We start from the raw sequence: 19,838 nt of genomic DNA on the forward strand, positions 1-19,838 counted from the left end.
TGAGAAACTCACATAAATGTGTTTTCGGTTTCACGGTGAGGGAAAGGATGTGTTTTTATTTCATCATGATTTGGTGAAATAAGATGAAATGTGAGGCTTGTGCTGAAAATGGCACACCAGGAGAACAACAGACACATGGACACAGACCTGTAAGGTTCAAAAGACACCCAAAGTGCCACTTTACTTAAATTTTCAAAGTTACAAATAAAAGTTCACTTAGTTGACATGGTGAAGATTTCAATTTTAAATCACTGAACATATCCAATGTAGGGAGGCAGAACAGAGCCTCTTCTCTGCCCGCCCAACTTCATGTGTCCTCCCAGCTCAGGAGCAGCTTCTTCCTCTAGTGTCCTTGCACAGTCAAAGAGCCTCAGCAGCCCTACTGACCAATTGGTAAAAGCATAGCTGGCTTAGACGCCCCAGATTAGGACTGTAGGCATTGCAGTTCGCTTTTCTACACTGCTATCACTCTGCAATGCAACTTCCTACCTCCTGAGATTGGGAGAAGAACCAAAAAGACACTAGACAGCATCAACATAGCAACAACGTATTGTAGCAGCCAAATAGGCATCACTTTCTGTTTGAGATGCATAGAGCTAGACCTGGCCAGGTAAATCTCTCTTTTACAGAAACACGATGAGAAACATGCAACAACAACGACAATACATCATTAATCTCATTGTTTCCTGGGCTTTCTGGGACATTCAAGATCAACGATTAAATAATTTACAATCCTCCATGAAGTAACAGAGGGAGAGAGGGAGCATCTCAGAGCCTGTTGTGGAAACATCTTGGAACACTGGAAGGAGCCCGACGGTGGAACACAGAACATGAGAATGAACCGCTGATGGAGGTACAGGGAAGGTAATCCACAATCTGGCCTTCCTGGAGGAAACATATTTACATCCAGCACATCAGCTAATGTATCTGGGCTCACAGACTGACCAGAGGCTCTGACATGGACATACAGAGAAAGGAGAGAGAGGAAGAATAAGAGAAAGAAGGAGATAGAGGGAGTAATAGAGAAAACAGAGAAGTGAGTCCATGTTAGAGCAGGTTAAAGAGCACAGGTTTGGGGGGAAGGTAGAAGCAGAAAGTGGACAGCTTGAGCAGAATTCTGACAGGGTCTTGACAGTAGTTGAAATCTAATAGGCTCTCTGTTTTCTGTCTGAGGAAAGAGCGAAACACTTGAAAAGGAAGAGGTTCACTGAAGAGGGAGATATGGGTAAGGGACAGAGATTACAAGAGCAAGTTCAGGAGCCAAAAGATGGACTGCTGCCAAGGTAACTGGAGGAGGAGGCATTGGAATGGCTTCAGATCTGTGCTGAGTTAACGGAGTTTCCTGGTCGGCTGATGGCAGATTAAAATGGAGCGGAGCTACCAAACGTAGCCGATCTCATCATCCTTGTCGTCTTCCTCGTCCTCGTCGTCCTCGATGGCTCCTCGGGGATGGATCCTGCCCCGTCTCTTCTTCTGCCGGCTCCGCCCGCTCTGTGATGGCTCCTCCTCCTGGTCATCGAGGAGGACGACTGCACCACCGCTGCCGAAATCCCCCGATGTCTCCTGGTCCTCATCTGTAGGGAGACACACAGATTAGAAGGCAAATGCTGTTGGTGTGACGTTTCCAGTTCATGTCAGACATGTTGGAGGTAGGTTTAGCTCAGTGCTCCTCACACATTTTGTATATTCATATTAGTCTGTGAACATACAAGCGTTGCAACTAACTCATCTAGTGGTACCATGAGTCTGACAACTTACCTCTGATTTCTTCACTATTCATCAAAAAAAAAAGAAAGAAAGAAAACAAAAAAGCCCACCAGCCTCAGCTGTACTTTTGTGTCTAGTCCTAATCAGATAATGTTATCATGCATAGTGGTAAGGCAGCTGTAAGACTGATCAGTGTACTGTATATATTCTGTATTCAGAAGAAGATAAGAAGAATAGACACAAACCACCCATCTATCATTCCTCCACTCAATACAGCAGAATGCAGTCAAGGGGTCTTTTAACTAGTGAGGTTCTGTGGTGTTTGGCTGAGCTCAGATACATCAAATTACACCTGCAAACATTTTGAAGTTAAATGTTTTTGGCACTTATGTTGAATCCTCTGGAGCTACAGTGGAGACAGGAGTCATTATCTCAGCTGATGCCTCCAGCATTTTGTGAAATTGGGACCTGAAAATCCTCCTGAGTCCGGTTCAAGACAGCCTATTTACACCTGGGTGCATGTGTACTCTGTGTTGAGTGGCGCTTACGGTGTTAAAAGTCTGTTTGGTGTCTTTGTGTTTAGGCTATCGAGCAGAGAGCTGCAGCATTGCTACCTGTTTGTTCTGTGCAAGGCCGAATGGGAGAACTCCAGGCTGCTCTAGCCTGAGGACACTCAGCCAGAGTTAGATGAGCTTGTTAGACCGGAGACAAAGGACTGCTGCTGTCAGAGTGAGTGTGTGTGTGTGTGTGTGTGTGTGTGTGTGTGTGTGTGTGTGTGTGTGTGTGTGTGTGTGTCTGTGTGTCTGTGTGTGTGGTGACCAGAGAGACACCTCATCAATATTGGAAGCTGCAATTACTGGCTTTGGCATTAGACTGGCATTCGAGTGAGCTGTAATCTGTGACTGTGAGGTGGCTGTTTGATTGGTAATCAGTATGTCTGCCTGGATTCTTTCTTGCTAATTATTGTTCTTTTTTTCCACAGAGAAATCCCATGGCCATTGATTTGCAGCAAGTGCACCTATTGGCTTTTTGACCATTCCCTTTGAATGTCCACGACTGGCTTATTAAACATGACTTTGACATATCAAAGCGTTTAATTATATATATTCTGTGTCTAAATGCATCTTCTTTGATGGCAACGTCAGCCAGCAGCGCAGGTGTTTATTCTCATCCAAAATGTGCAACTCAGTCACTGCTGAAAATTCATGTTTTTAACAAATCTTTTGACACTGCACTCTACTGACAAGTGTGATGGATTTTCCACCTTGACTTGCAAGGCACTGGTGTTTTATCAGAGGTACACGAGCAGAATATCAGAGGCAGATATAATCAGACATATGACTGATTCAGAGCCAGACTGGCTGCAGAGGCATGCCTAATGTTATCTGTTTCCTAAATGATCACTGATGCATAGATACCGGTAAGGATAAAGAGACGCACAGAGAGATACTGAGCAAAGAAATAGAACAAAGTAGGAATTGTGGTGCTCTCTGTTTCAGCGCTACATCATGTTTTAAAGAGAAGTTCTGCAATCTCTTGTGTGTACCAGCACCAGATTACAAAGGGAGAGAGAAGACAGATGCACAGCAGTCCACTTGGATCAAAGCACTAACTCTGAAAGACAGCTAGACAAATGGGAGCCAATAAAGGCAAACACAACACGACCAAAATCCTTGTTTAGCTATAAGTGAACATGTGGATGTGTTGGTGTGTGTTGTGTTCTTACCACAGTTGGGGTTGCCCTGTTTTCTGGAGCCAGCGATCTCGTTGCCATATTTGTCCACACACCAACACTGGCCAGTGCTGCCGTGGCACTGGGTTGGTTTGAAGTAGCCCTCCTCAGTACAACGAGGGATGTAAGAGCCTGAAGATGGAGAGAGGATGACAGGGAAAACAAGGTTAGAGAAAAAAGAAAACGTATGAAAAGTGGGTAGAGGGCTGAGGACATTAAATTAACTAAAATAGAGGGTAGAATCTGATCCCCCCTCAGCAAGGGCTGCGTGTCCTGTAGTTGGGACTAAAGTTCTTGTGTATTCACAGAGGGAGATCAACAATCAATTACTGCTGTGAAGGTTGCAGGACAACAACCATACATCCTGCTTAAAGGGAAGCAGTCACTTTCAATAACACACACACACACACACACACACAAAGCCATGCACACACGGAAACACACACCTAGTTCTGTTACCTTCATTTGACCCAGTCCAAGCTCATTTTTCATGCTGTTTTGCTGGGAGCTGGACCACCAAATGATCCGCCCGATGGGGACAGATGACGTGTGCACAAAATGTCAGGATGTGCTTTACAGCATGTGTGTCGTATGTTCAATGTCACTGATTGCTTTTGTCTGCTTGAAACTACTGAAAAGAGACACAGTTTGTTCATGATGCTGTGTGTGTTTGTTAGCTTGGTGATGTTCTCTAGACAGGACTCAGTGACTGACAGCTGTCAATCATCCAGACTGACCTATGAGGCTCTTCCTTCGACTCTGGTTCTGGATCCTGCTCTTCTCAGTTTGGCAAGGCAGTCCTACAAGCAGAGCATACAAAGCAGTTTAATTAACAGAGCTTGTTTAGTCTCTCCCTCAGCATTAACTGAAACAACTCTTTCTCTGTCTTACCACCCACTCCACAGTTACTTCGACTTAATATGCTTCTCGAGCATCTTATCGATTTCTCATATTTGTCACCCTTTCCTTATATTTCTCTATGTATAAAGGCTCTGTCCTCACAGCTACTTCTGATGTTCAGTCTGCCTGAATCTCTTCATCCACTTAAAGGGCCACACTCTTGGTTTTGCTTGTTTCAGTCCAATTAGGTTACCAGACACCAGACAATTTATACCAGTACTTTCTCCATTTTACTGTTTTTATTATTATGTTATTGGTGATTTTTCCTAATTTTTCAAAATTTTCATTTTCATAATTTTAGTGCTCAGCATCAGTTTCAAATTGTTTTACTGTTTACATCTGTGCATCTTATTGTCAGCTTGTCAGTCATCTGTAAAGCACGTTATATTGCACTACCTATGATAGGTGCTATACAAACAAAAATGCTTAAATAACCCTTGATTGATGAGTACATTAAACAATGTCTAGAAAAGCCCAAAAGGGAAAGGAAATGAGCATTCAGCTGATTTTATCATGTCATGTATTCTAGTTTAGTGTTGAACTAGTAAGTCATCTGCAAAGCCTATACTGGACTTTTCCACCAAAACAAACAATGTCATGCTTCTCCTTTTCCTCAAAATAAGTTTAGTAAAAGTTTGTTTAGAGCCTTTGTGATCGTTTTTCTGCTTGTCCTCCCACCATGCTGTGCTGAACAAAGGTCACCAAATCCTCACTCCCAGAAAAGAAGCTAGTGAAATACTGTAATAAATTATTGTAATGATGGCCAAAACTACATAACTATGAATATCGAATGCTCTCTCTCTCTCTCTCTCTCTCTCTCTCTATATATATATATATACGTATATATACTATATATATATAGACTGATTTGCTGCTTGACATGTATCCTTGGTCTCTTCTCACTTCAGCACTGACTGAATACCTGCTTGAGATGAACACATTATCATGATGTGATCATTGACATACTGTGCAGGTAATCAACACATTTAGTACTACTTAAACTCTTGATTTCTTCTCTGCCTTTGCCCTTTTTGTTTCAGCATCAATTTGCAGCAATCATTTTCGTCTTCAGCCCTCTCCCCCTCCTCACCCTCAGGCTTCTGGAAGCAGTAGCACCACTCGTTGTTAGACAGTTTGCCATCCTTGAAGGAGTCGCAGGAGTTGAAGAGGGGCTTCATGCACAGCTCATACTTGTCCAGGTAAATGGCACTTAGCTCTGATTGGTCCAGCAGGAGATCAAAGTTCATGTCCAGTTTGTTGAACATCCAGCCCAGTGAGTCCTTACAGATGGGCAAGATGCTGGTGTCAAAGTCTTGAGGAGAAAAGAGCCAGAGACGAAAAAACAGATTGGAAGAAACAGTTGCAGTGAACGTTTTTGAAACTGAATGTTCAGGTCACTTCCATTTTTATCTGTACACTGACATTTGAGTGTGTGTGTGTGTGTGTGTGTGTGTGTGTGCGCGTGTGTGAGCGGTGCCACAGCTGAGATGTCTTCAGACATGTTGACATTACAGAGAACAGAGCAGGGTCGCTGTCAACATCACCAGCAGCCCTCATGAGGACTGAAAAGCATAGCTGCTCCACAGACAAGGGCTGTGCACGCACGCACGCACACGCGCGCGCACACACACACACACACACACACACACACAGACACACACACATAAATATTGCGGGGGGCTGTACTCACGTCCAGTGGTGGAGTCAAAGCTGTCAGAGGATTTGAGGTCTCTGTTGGCATCGAGGTGGAGAACTCCGAACCAGTCCTTCAGTCTGGCAGCCAGACTGTGGAGCTCTGTGTCAGTGCAGGCTACACACACACACACACACACACACACACACACACACACACACACACACACACACACACACACACACACACACACAAACACAAGATAATGAGGAGAGGGGAAGCTGCCAATGTATTGCTGCCATTAGAGGAAAAAACAATTCTTGCTCCTTTTCCAACTTTCATTTCATCTCCTCTGTGTACTTTTCCTCTCTGTCTTCTTTCTTTTGGTTTTCTCATCCAACTCTTCTCAGTGAGTAAACACAGCGGAGTGATAACACACACTGACCTGCTGCTATCTCCTGACAGTTACCATAGGAACCCAATCTGACATACGCACACACACAAACGCAAACACAGAAATACAGTTTCCACGTTATCTCTATTAGTTGACCATTTAGTGTTCATGTTCAAATGAATGATTTTATCCACATGGGAAATAATACACTCACACTCACACACACACACACACACACACACACACACACACACACACACACACACACACACACACACACACACACACAAACAATGAGCTTTTGTCTGTTTGTGTCATCTTGCCCCCAGAGGAAACACAAACTGATGCCTTGCAGTGAGAGGTCACTTGATCGTTGCATTTTATCGTCAGCAGAGATAAATCTGTGTGTGTGTGTGTGTTTGTGTTTTTATGCATGATCACACTCCTCTGCGCAACTAGAAAGAAAGCTGATCCAACACCGTCAAGCATGCTGATGCTGGTCTCAGTGCTGCTGCCCAAAGAGAGCACAAACTGAACAATATGTTTAATGATACCCCTAATTAAAAGTATAAACCAGCCTCTGTCACAGCCCATCAAATCCCTCGTCCTTTCAGCCCTGTGGGACTGACAGGGTCTGCCTGCAGTTCTAGCAGACCTCTGGCTCTGCCTGTCTCCTTCTGCGTCTCTGTCTGTCAATCTCCGTCTCCCTTTCTCTTTCTCTCCTGCATGTGATTGACATATTTTTTTCCCCCATTCTGTTCCCTTTGAGGGCTTGATAAATGTGCCTGAAGGACAAGAGCCATCCTCCACCTCGTACTCCACTTCTGCGCAGTAGGAGGTTGTTAACATTCTGGTGGCACTCTTATTTCAGAATTGAGGCGGTTCACTGCAAAACATGCAAAGGTTTTGAGAGTTGAAAGAGTTGCGTCGAAATCCAAATCAGGATTTTAGGATTTCACCTTGTCATTGTGGCTTCTAATTCTTGGATATAGTATGATATAGTACGCAAATGAGGGAAAAACACAGTTACTCACATGAAAATAAACTGAATCCTACAGTATAGATACATCAGGCAGAGAGAAATATAATTCCCTCACACACACAGACACTCAAACACACACACAGTCACACACAGGTATTTACTCTAATGGAGAGAACAGAGCCGATTGGTCCCTGTGTGAAGACCTGGATCACACTTTGCTGCCAGTGGATAAAGACATCTGTAGCATGACATCAAAGGAGCTGCATGCATGCCACACACACACTCACACATACATACATAGACATTCATTTCCTGCAGACTTACCCCAACCATACCAAAACCACTACTTGCCTGGCCCTGACCCTGAATTTAACCTAACCCTAACCTTACCCTGACCTTCACCCCAGTCTTCATCCTAAAATCTAATGATTTACATGATGGAGACCTGCATTTTGCCCCTGTGAGGAAGATGAGCCCCCACAATGTGACAGTGCAAACAGATTTATGTCCCCACAACATAAGGAATTTTTAAGCAGGTATTACCATGCTATGCTGAGAAATGTCGCTATCCCATTTAATAGAGGAGTTTCTGTTTTTGTCAAGTCATATTCCTCATTCAGTTGCTAGACCATATCCTGCATCCTAGCAGAGACGTGAGCATGTGTGCGCACATACAAACACACACACACACACACACACACACACACACACACACACACACACACACACACACAGACAAACATATGTATTATAGTTATAGTTTGGGATTGTGTCATTATTGCAGCTGCTATAAAACAAGAGGACGCCTCAGGTAACAGACTGGAGCTGCGGAGGGGACAAATAACATTTATCTGGGCTGGCTATTCAGGTGACATTACCTCTGGAATCCAAAGGTGGTCTGTGTGTGTGTGTGTGTGTGTGTGTGTGTGTGATATAACCCTTCAGGACCAGACAGATAACATTTCAGAGAACTCTTCATTTCCACGGTCTGGAGCAGAGACAGAGGGAGCAAAATACCAACAGCTAAACATTATCTGTCTTCAATTAAAATTCCTCCTCTGGCAGAAGTGGAGTCTGTAGCACACTGCTCTTGCTTTATCCCCCTCGTTCATTTATTTGACCGTTCTTCATCCCCACGCATAGTTTTCCTCTCACTGTCTTCCCTTCTGTTCCCACCCATTTCCATTTCAAGCACTGTCTGCTTTTGTGATCCCTTTGTTGCCTTTGAGGACATCTTGCTCATTTCCCTCTATTGACTGTTCATTTCCAATCTCTCTCTCTCTCTCTCTCTCTCTCTCTCTCTCTCTCTCTCTCTCTCTCTCTCTCTCCACTAACTCTGTCAATTTTCTGATATTCAGTAGAAGCCACTTATCACACCTGGCTGTACCTAACTCAGTTTCTCTTAAGACTTAAAAGACCACTTTGATATGCCCCTCTCTTCTATTTCCTTCTCTCACCTAAATTGCTTTGAGTGCTTCATTTCCCATCTCTCTCCTGACACATCCTACCATAGAGTCCAAAGTGTTTCTGTTTTCCCCTTTGATATCCACTTTTGACTCCACTGCTCTCTCCATATTTTCCTCCCAAGTCTCTTGGATTTTGCACCGCGGCCCACAATGAGTCTCGATGGACCCCTCTTATCTCTCTCAGTGTGACCCAAATTGTTTCGGACAGGCCCGACACTGCTGCCTGTGCTACGAGTCCTTTTGTTGGGCAATGAGACAGAAAGCTGGAGCTGAAAACATTCACGGGCTGAAGGACACAACACACAGAGATAAAATGGCTTGTTAACCATTTCTCTCTCTCTCTCTCTCTCTCTCTCTCTCTCTCTCTCTCTCTCTCTCTCTCTCTCTCTCTCTCTCTCTCTTTCTGAGTCACAGCAGGGTCAGGCAGGCTTAAAGATGTCAGACACACAAACAACATCAAAGCCTTTCCACAGGCAGTTACAAAGATTACACTGTTATGGCAGAACTGGATTTGATGTGGGACTCGACAAGTGATGCTGCTGCTGATCGAGTATCTCAGAATCGCTTCACAGGAAGACACAAAGTTTGACTGGAATGAAAAACGGGGTCATCGTGGCTGGAGCTGAGATTGCTTGTACTCTTAAGCCTCAAACTATGGTCACATTTGCTCAGTGTGAATTTTAAAAATGCAGTTTGACTGATTTCTTACTCCAGCACATTTGATAAGCACAAGCCCTGGCATGACCATATTCATCTGCTCTTCATATTCATTCGCTGTTAGCCTTATTTTCAGATTGACAGTCATGTTATGGTCACATTGCCCATGTTGTTCAGCAGGCTACATATAGGGTGTACAGGCCAAAGGAAACAGATATGAGATAAGACTGTGTTTACAGCCATGCAAGTGGCTCTAAATGCCAATATTGTCGTGCTAACATGCCAATGTTTAGCAGATGTAATGTTCAGTGTATTCACCATCTTTGTTTAGCATGCTGGAACGTTTGCTAATTAGCGTTGTTCACAAAGTACACCTGAGGCTGATGTTAATGTTATTCATTTCTCAGATATTGGGGCATAAACATTTGACAAATTGGACAAATTAGTTTTAACCTTGAAAATCAGGGGATCGCCAAAGTTAATATGATTCCTCCTCTGAAAACCATGAATATCTAGACAAAATTTCATATCAACCTGTCTAATAGTTGTGGAAACATCTCAGTCTGGACCAAAGTGGTGGAGCGACCAACCTGCTTTTTCAAATCTGTTTTTCTAACACTGTACAATTCAGTAGTTTCCAGCCAGGGTGTTTCTATTCCTGCAAGGAGTCACAAGATAAATCTTCATGAGGTCATGGGATAATCAACAGAACAGGAGAGGATAAAAACATAGTTCTAACATTGACTTTTCTTCTTTCAAAATGCTGATAGCTTTACCTCTCCATGCCTAAAATCGATATTTAAGTGAAACAACTAACAACCTGAGAAAGAAAAGTAGCTCTTTATTAGACCTGCCTCCGGCTAACACATGCAGGGGCCTAAATTAGACATTGCTTCATTTTAAAGGGTCAAAAAGATTTGAACTAAATGAACAATTATTTGGGCTCATTATGTAAAGCCATGGCCATTACTAATTAGACAAACTATGCTATTAATCATTAATTAAATTTATGTAAACATATCTCATGTTCAATGAAGCAGATGTTAACTTTGCAATGTTTTTAATTAATTTGAGTGTTTTTCAATTCATAGCTATTATCCAGGGCTCTGCACAACTCAAACTCTCAGAAGGCCTTTGTTTTGTGTTGAGCAAACAGCCCTTTCATGAAGGCAACCACCTGTAACTACTCATGACTCAACTTCCTCTGTTAACAGAAAAAAAAAAAAAATCATTTCAGCCGAGGACAAAGGAGAGAGAAACAAAGCCGAAAAGCTGGCACATCATCAGATTCAAGGAACTGAAGGGTCTCTTGTTTTGAATTTTGTGATTCATATGCGTGTTAGCACAATTATAAGTGTTCAATGTAACAAAAGCTACAAGAGATGGTGATTTAAAATTGGCAGATCAGATAGAAATCTTTGACTAAGAAGTTGCTATTTCACATCTCCAGATCTGAGAGAAAAATTCCCTCTCCCCCTCAAATATGAATACTGGTGTATCCTTAAGCCAAACAGCTACTTCCTAATTGTCCCAGCAGATGCGCTCGTGTGCACAGAAACAGAGATACGGTGTCAAAGTTGCCAGAACTGATGCTATCGGCTCCACTTCCAACCCATCACAGATTGTTTGACAGTGGACTTGAAGCCAGGATGAAATGATAGCAGACAGCCAGCCAGACACACTGGCTGCCTTCACACAGGAGAAGAAGAAGAATCGATCAGCGTTGCGTCAAATATCAAACAGTGAATCATGGTTGGGAATTACCTTCTCATCCCTCTTCCTTCCTCTCTCCTGCCCTCTCACCCAACACTTCCTCGCTTCTGCTGTCTTTCATGTCTGCGAACCAAAATCAGTAAAACCTGGCAGCCAAAAAACCCATGAGCCATTGTTTGCTCACAGACTGACACACACATAAACTGGTATGTGGGAGAGTAAAGCTAAACTGCAAGCCAGCACATAAAATATAATGTAGAAACAAGCTTTCCTCTGGCAAAACAGAGCACAATACAAACGCTCTACATGGTGGCTCAATTCATTTATGAACTTCTACTAACAGAGAGAGACCAATCAGACCATTTCAGGACCAAAAGCCACATATAACATAGGCTAGAGGAGCGCTTGGGTGGATTTGTTATGTTCAGCCCATTAACACTCAGTCAAGTTCTGCAGTTCTAAGGAGCGTCTTTTTTCAATGGCTTCCAAGTAGATTCATGGATGTGAAGCTGTGAGTCACTGAAAATATATGTAGAATGTTTGTGTGTTCAGTTTTGACTGAGTTATGACTCAGAGATAAGTGCCATTTTTGACGCAAATCACTCCAATCATGCGCTGAAGGTTTTAAAGTGTCTTGACTGCCTCCATCAGCTGTGTGTCACAGCCACTGTTGCAGCTCCAACTGGTGATGTGTTGGTAAGCTGGTCCAAATCAGTGGGCCAAGCTACGATAACTAACATTCAGCTCACGCAGTATTGTTGTCACATGTCTCTCCCTCCATGCTTTCCACTCAACTGTCCCATTCCCCCGCGTGGAGGCGTACCTCTCATACTGAAAACCTCTGGGATAAGCTGAGGGAAACGTCATGGTTTTAGTTGAATATTGGAAAACAAACGCATCCCATCTCGTGCTTGAAGTTGCTGCTGATTTGATTCATGATCCACGAAGGGTAGGGTGGCTCGTCTGTAATTACTGAGGTGATACGATAATAGCTACGATAGGATGATCAGTCATTTCTTTAATTAGACGAGCAGAATAACTGAATAAAAAGGCGAAACGCAAGCCAAAATAAAGCCAGTTAAACTTCATAATGGTGTTTTGAAATGTAATGAAATAGAAATACACAGACATGACAAAAGATGGACCATATGGATTGACATCTGGCAGTTTTCTTGCATGTTACTTTCCACAGTCTTGACACTGATTGTGACTACCATTAGGAGGAGACTGAGTGCAACTTTACATATGGCAACAAACCCTCCAGGCTGGTTTCGGCTGTGATAAATACATCCTCCAGACTTCCTAATATCTAACTCCAACCATAAGTCAGGCTTTGAATCCTTCCATAGGTCTGCTTTGTTATTTATAAATGATTAAGTGAGTTTGTCATATAAAAGAGAAGGAGTGGCTCTAAATCCAGAGGGAGACAGGTGGGTGGTGATCACCTTGAGACATCAGGAGGGTGGTCTGATCAGATCAAGATGAAAGGCAGGTGGAAAGAAAGACAGGAGAAATGGGAGGCTGCGGAGTGAGGTGACACTCTTTAACAAGGTAACAGAGGGGGAAAGAAATGGACCGAGACAGTCAGATAGGAGATATGAGGAACACAGAAGGTCAGATTCATTAAAAAGATACAAGGCTATGTTTGATTTTCTTTGCCCTGAGCTATCAGCTCTCCAGAACAATCTCACTGGCGAGTGAGTTAAGGTTAGCCTAGATAATGATCAGTAATACACTGTCTGCACGGACTAGGAGACAGGAAGAGATAGAAGTGCGACGGGGACAGAGACCGAGAGTGCATGTTTTAACTTTAGGAGTGAGACCGTTTTGGAATGTGAGTTCATTTTATAAAGTATTTCCTTCTTCATTCGTTTGCTTGGATGGACTATGATTTAGGTTTTGAATGAGGATCAGGTTGAGCATTAAAGTTAAGCTTAGTAAGTGTTGATTATGGGATGGATATGACCAACAAAGGACAGTCCTCAAACTATTTAACAGCAGATATTTTGACTTGTCATAGTAGAAAGCAGGTGACCATATTTAGATGAAAGAGTGGCACTCGGGGAGACACACACTGCTGCAAATGTGCGGTGATTGAATCTGACTGAGAACCAGAGGGCACCTTATGGTGGTGACCTGTCAATCACAAGGCAGCCATGCCCAGAAACATACACATTCACTGTAAATAGAACCATAACTTACAAAGTGAGCGTTGTGCTGCATTAAACAACACTTGAAACTAGTGATCGAGATCATAAACTAATCAGGAAACTGTATACTGAGGTTATAAATTAAGTGAGAAGTTGGAACATTTTCTCATAGATTCTATACTACGGGACTTCTTCTTTGCAACCAGTGGACTCGCCCCCTGCTGGCCATTACACAGAATGAAGATTTAAGGCACTTCCACATTGGCTTCACTTTTCAGATGCAGAAACTCCCACTTATTATACTGTTTATGGGTGTGACTAATAATGATTACTATGGCTTTGTTCAGCATGGCCATACCAGGACTCTAAAACTGAAGCTGTTAGGATCTGCTCACCTGTCTGTCCCTCTTGTTTTCCTTTTCCCCTTTCCCTTCACGTTGTTTGTGCCTGTCTGTTCCCTTGTCTGTCTGAGGCTGGGCGTGGTTTCCTCCACTCTCTGCCGTCTCCTGCCTAATCACCTGTGCACCTGCTTCACATCAGGCTCATCAGACCAGCAGTATGTAAGCCTGGCTTTCTTCTCCTCTGGTTCCCAGTCCGTCCTGTTTCCTCCCGTGTGTAGCGTATCCTCCTGTGAATATTTTTCTGCTAATCTGCGATTGCTTTGTTTCCCTGGACTTCTGGACTTTGCTTGTTTTGGATATCTGTTGTTATCCCGCTCGGTCTCTATTCCCAGTTTTCTGTCTGCCGGTCTGCATTTTTTACTCCAGTCAAATTTTTGGGGTGAAAGCTTAACAGAAGCATCTAACTGTCGTTGTCCTGTGACATATCAAATGCCAAAAAATTACATGAAAAAGCTCATCCTTACAGTTCCTTGTCTATGTGGCAGATGTCAATAAAGACAGTCTTTATGTGCTCAAACAGTCCTGAGCTAATTATGCTAAAATAAGTGGAAACACCTGAGCAGGTGAACAATGGCTATGTAGTGCCTTTATGTTTGGGATCATTACAAGCATCTAAAACTAGATTGTCAATGCTGCATTTGTGAAATATTGTCAGAATGGGACTATAATTTGGGATTGCTGCATTATTCCAAGGGAGCTGATTCTGTTGATATGCTTACAGTCACACCAGATAAATACCATAACTTAACTGTGTTTTTGCTGTATTATGTACTCTTTGCTAACAAGTGAAACCAGATACAAACTAAGAGTTACGCAATATTGCATTAATTTAGTTGGCTTGCCAGCCATTTTACCACAGATTAGTTTCCCTATGTTGGAAATATTGTTGCAGTCACAATTTCCAGATATCTCAGACTTACAGGACAATGTAGACGTGCATGTGCATTGTTTTTCTGAATAAAATATATGATGTGAACATGTCACAGTTGAAAAACAATGACTGTTAGTGGGAGACAGAACACAGTACAGTAGTCGCTGATGCCAATATTGTACACCCAGCCATCCGCCTGAGACTCTCCCTAGGAGGTTTCACATCACCATAACAACGTCCTGGCCACCCGAGGTTGCCTGCCAGGAAACCATAACACACTTTCTTTTAAGTGTTTGAACTAATGACCAGTGCAGCTTTTTTCTGGTCTCAGTCGGACAGACTTAAAATGCTCTGCAGGCACACTTCACACTGGTTAGCACTCTTGAAAAAATCCCTGAGCAATTGGCATGTGTTAGGAGAGGATAGGAAGTGTGGAGGCAGAAGGGAGGACAACACAATCTGTCCTCCTGTGTGCTCTCTGTGGAGTTGTGAGACAGAATTGCCAGGAAAAATTAAATTTAGCGAGGGGATTTAGCCCATTCAGCCTCTAACAGTTCTCTTTGTTTTGTCAATGCCTTTGTTCAACAGTAGCGGAGAGAAAATTAACTATTGAAAAAATACCTCATTGAGCATAAGCAGTACAGGTCTTTACACACGATCCCCAGCAGGATCACTTTGTGTCAGCTCGAGCTGTTTTAAATGAGAGTGATGATGTTCAGCGTCACAGCAGTGCTGCCTCAGGGGCGGATGACAGATCAAATTGGATCTCAGAGCCTCTGTCAATGCGTTAACCTTTGCTGACAAACAGGCAAACAGCAATGGATTTTCCGAGCAAATCAGGGTTATGTGATCATTAAGAAAGATCTTAATTAGTCATTAAAATAAAGATTAGACAAAATTCTGCAATTAACATATACAATTAACCTGTCATTATGGCTTAATCTTTTCCAAATTCTCTCTGTTTCAGAAGCTTTCTGCTGTGTGTCCTTGGAATTTACATTACTGTGGAGACTGCAGGATTCACTTGTGCCAATTTGACCCAAAGTTAAAAGGGTTGATCTCTATTTATAATATAAAAAAATCCCTCACAGTCCTTTGTGTAATGAATAAAGGGGCAGAAAAATGTGAGAAAAAAGTGGAGGTGAAACTTTAAGCCAAGACTCTGCGAAATGATAGATCGGAGGACCGAGAAAGAAAATAAATGAGCAACAGAGAGAGAAGGGAGTGTGAGGAGAAAGCGTGTGGGAGAGATGCGACTGACAAACACACAGTGATATGTTCCCCACACACCCACTAACACTGTGCAAAATAAAGGTTATTAGTGTGGTTGAGGCAAAGGTACTCAAAAAGTATGATATTTGAAGCCCTCCACTCTGCCTCGTCATATAAAAAACAATATTTGCCCTGCTCTTCAAATAAACAGTATATTGCAGCACACACTTACTGTGTCATCTATAACTATCAATCAAAATCCTGGAAGTGAGTGAGAGAGAGACGGGAAGACAGAGCATCCTCTATAAAAGCTGCTTATTGCCTTTCCACAACTTTTCCTCCTCTTCCTCAATCATCATAAGAGAATCTCCTCTTTTCAACTGAACGAGTGAATGAGGGAGTGAGTACAAACACCCTCATCAGTGAAGTCCGAACAGGTGTTTCAGTGCGGTTAACGACCTGCTCTGACGTCACTGCAGATGTGCAACAAAATGTGCGGTTTCCCTGGCGAGCAGCTTTTTTTTATGCCATGTACCATTCAGTCTGATTTAACTGGGGAAAAATGCTAATCTTTTCGACTTCTTGTGCCTTAATCAAAGACGAACTCAATTAAATGACCACACGAGTCCAGAAGAAAACACTGTATGTGAAAATATCAAAGCTCATGGGGCTCGGCAAAGTCATTAACACTGCAGCGAGGACATGACAGTACACTGTATCTGGATGTTTCACAGCCATTATACATTTACCAGTATTCCCAGTTGTGATATTAATGGTAACGTGACCAAAATGTATAGATAGTATCTATTTTTATCAGGATATATTGCTAAATTGGCCACCCCTACGGTAGCATTTACATTTCATTCACACCACCTGATATTCTGAATCTCCAGTGGTAAGTAAAAAAACATTACAACACACAGCCACTGCTGTGGTGTGGAAACAGCAACCCTGTTTACTGTAAAAGTGACGCAGGTGTTGGGTGAACAGAGATATTTACCAGTCTGGTATGACTATACAAACTCAGTTTGAACCTGTGGCTATCAATAAACCGAGAGGAGTGATTGCACATACCGAACTTCTGCAATCTTTTGACTGTTACCATAGGAACACAATCTGACACACGCAGTGTTTTTCTCACCTACTGCCACATCCATCTGTTTACCATTTGTGTTGCTGATCTAATGAGAGATTCTATCAGGTTGGGAGATGACAAACACACACACTTCACTCATCCCTGCTACCTCTGAATGCACAAACATTTGGACCTGCTATCTCACTGATGGTCTGACGACAGGCTGTGCTGGAAAGTACATTCACGAGAAGAAGACCGAGCCAGGGAGAGGGACAGAGAGAGAGAGCGAGAGAGAGAGTGAGAGAGAGAGAGGCAGACAGAGAGGGAGTTCAATAAGAAATATGAACAGGAGGAAAGACCAAGTTTAAACAGAAAACTTAGAGGAAGAAAGTCAAAGTGGAGAACCAGACAGTGAAAAAAAGACTAATGCTTCATGATGACGCTATCCAAGATCTAGATTTTCTTTCTCCTCTCACAAACTCATCCACTCTGTTCACTTCCATGAGCCAAGCTCTCAGCAAACCAAACACATAATTATAGTTTCTACTGAGTAAAGATGGAGGGGAATTAATTAGGCAGCAGTCAAGTTGGTAAAACACTTCTAAGCTACACCATCACTCTCTGTTCCCTCCATCATTCAGCCATTAACTAATGAAGGAGAGTGTAAGATAAAGAGAGGGCTGTCATTAATTAGCAGACACTTTTCTTTTGTATTAATTGTGCTTGATGAACCTCGGGATCCTTATAAATACTTCCTAATCAGCAAGTGATTAGGAAAGACCTGGGAGGGCAGAAGATGTGTGTGTTATCGTATGTTGTACCTGTGTGCTGTATGAGGGTATAAACATCAACAAATACACACACACACACACACACACACACACACACACACACACACACAGGTATTTAAAACCATGCCACTACTCCCCCCATTCTGGAAGAGAGGAAGTCTGTAACGATAACAATCCATCCTTTTTCTGTGCTGCTTTCCTTTAGATTGCATTTCTCCTCCAGAATCTCTCCATCCATCTGCCGAAATCCCATTTTCATGACAAACAATAAGACACACACACTCACTCCGTCACTTCTCCCTGTAGCTGTCAGAAAGCTGGTGTGGGGGGGTGTGGGGGTGATGGGCTGGGAGGGGAAGAAAATAACATGAGTAAGGGGAGAGGTGACAGGAAAGGAATGGAAACACCGTGAATCACCAGAGAATTTGAGGGATTACCTGTGAAAGGGTTTTGAGAGTGTGTGTGTGTGTGTGTGTGTGGTGTTTTCATAACTCTGTGTTTGTGAGACATCCACCTGAACCTGAAAATGGCTAAAATACAGATAACCTTTTCTCTGTCTGCAAATTCATCCATTTGTCTATCTATCCCACCTTCTCTCCTCTGTCTACCAATCAAGCATCTCCATGCATATATCCATACGTACAGTACACCCACACATGCTTGTCACATATTGAAAAAGACGAAAAGAGGTTTGATTGGCCCTGCCTTTGTTTATACAGTAGATTTAATGACTCACAAGCTCACAGATGAGATGAAAAAAGAGACAATGAGGACTAATTATGTAGCACCCTAAATGAAAAATTATTTGACCTGAATCCAATAATGAAGTTGTGTGTTCAGTCAGATGGATGGATCTCAGAAGAGCGAGCACTCTGTCTAAAACAACAAGTTCCTCATCAGTTTATTTATATGAACAAAGAGCTACAGTACTCACCAGCCTTTTCATTCTTATGTGGCTGTTTGCTGAGCTCCTGACCGGGCAAACAGGGACACAGTCCATTGCATTTTATTGAGATCGTCTTCCCAGACAGGCAGCTCTGAAACTCCAACTTACACTGTAAGAAAAAAACAAAAAACAAAACAGTAGGCTTTATTTCACAGACTTGAGGGCTGGGAACTCCAGGGGAGTCATTATAAGATCAGCGGACTCATTGTGGGGAGTAGCCTGCCTGTAAAATAATATAATGTCTTCTGTGGGTCTGGAGGTGCTCTCCAAAGTCCAAGAAAACAACCCAGATGATGTCATCAGGGTAATCTCAGCTTGGAAGTGCACCTCTTAACTGGGTATCACCCACAAAAAGTCTGATTCTGGAAACTCGTGTTACAGGATGCATGTTACAGCTATGCTCCAAGTATGTCGTTCCAACTAAAGAAGAAATTTGACGACTGAACTTTTTTGTTGAGCTGATTAAGGGAAAAGATTTGCTGAGACAGGATTAGTCATTTATCTCTGATGAACAGATGTGTCCATTAGACAGCTATGTAGACACACCATTAGACACAGAGATGCCCAGTGACATTCTATTATTCACCGCAGTACGAACCTAATGTAATGCAGAAAGTAAGATGGACTACTTCAGAATGTAATTTAACTGTATAAATCTCATTTCAGGTAAGTGAGGGGTAAGAAATTGTTTGGGCTAGTTGGGGGAAAAAAATCCAATTACAAGATCCTTCCAAGAGGAATAATGAAAACTGAAATGAGTTATGCAAATTCTGTTTGCGAGTCGATGACAATGTTTTGTCAGGGTAAGGCCATGACTGTGCATAAACATGCATATATCATGCCATACAAAGGCTTAGCCTTATCCTGCCAGCACTTTCATTTCCCATGTTCTAATTTAAATCCATCATTTCCTCCCTGTCACCTCTTTGATAATGCTGCTAATGTTGCTTAATGAAATTTGTTGACAAAGGAACAGCGCTTTGTCCTGTTCTCAACATATTGAATTAGCTGTCTCGGGAGGGAGGGGGCGACAGAGAGACAGAGAGGGAGAGAGAGAGAGAGAGAGAGAGAGGGAGAGAGAGAGAGAGAGAGAGAGAGAGAGAAAGCCCAGGAAATGGATGACCTCCTCCAGTCACTGTCAGCACACTGAGAGGCCCCATGAATCTTTATGTTTGTCTCTCTCCAGGGGTTAATGTGGTTTTGATGAA

At 42.7% G+C, this 19,838-nt stretch overlaps 1 protein-coding gene across 6 annotated transcripts in view; it reads right to left on the reverse strand.

Moving 5' to 3' along the window:
- Nucleotides 1-150: 150 nt before the first annotated feature.
- Nucleotides 151-19,838, reverse strand: part of spock1 (SPARC (osteonectin), cwcv and kazal like domains proteoglycan 1) — a 105,547-nt gene continuing 85,859 nt past the window's right edge. For all 6 annotated transcript variants that reach the window (XM_070962319.1, XM_070962323.1, XM_070962324.1 and 3 more), the window contains 6 exons: nucleotides 18,619-18,739; nucleotides 6,030-6,149; nucleotides 5,430-5,651; nucleotides 4,177-4,239; nucleotides 3,434-3,571; nucleotides 151-1,574 (listed from right to left, as the gene is read on the reverse strand). In XM_070962319.1, the coding sequence (XP_070818420.1) occupies nucleotides 1,378-1,574; nucleotides 3,434-3,571; nucleotides 4,177-4,239; nucleotides 5,430-5,651; nucleotides 6,030-6,149; nucleotides 18,619-18,739 (861 nt within the window). In that variant the 3' untranslated portion in view covers nucleotides 151-1,377. The remainder of the gene's footprint in view (nucleotides 1,575-3,433; nucleotides 3,572-4,176; nucleotides 4,240-5,429; nucleotides 5,652-6,029; nucleotides 6,150-18,618; nucleotides 18,740-19,838) is intronic.

Source organism: Chaetodon trifascialis, chromosome 5, assembly GCF_039877785.1.
Source record: "Chaetodon trifascialis isolate fChaTrf1 chromosome 5, fChaTrf1.hap1, whole genome shotgun sequence".
Classification (NCBI taxonomy): domain Eukaryota; kingdom Metazoa; phylum Chordata; class Actinopteri; order Chaetodontiformes; family Chaetodontidae; genus Chaetodon; species Chaetodon trifascialis.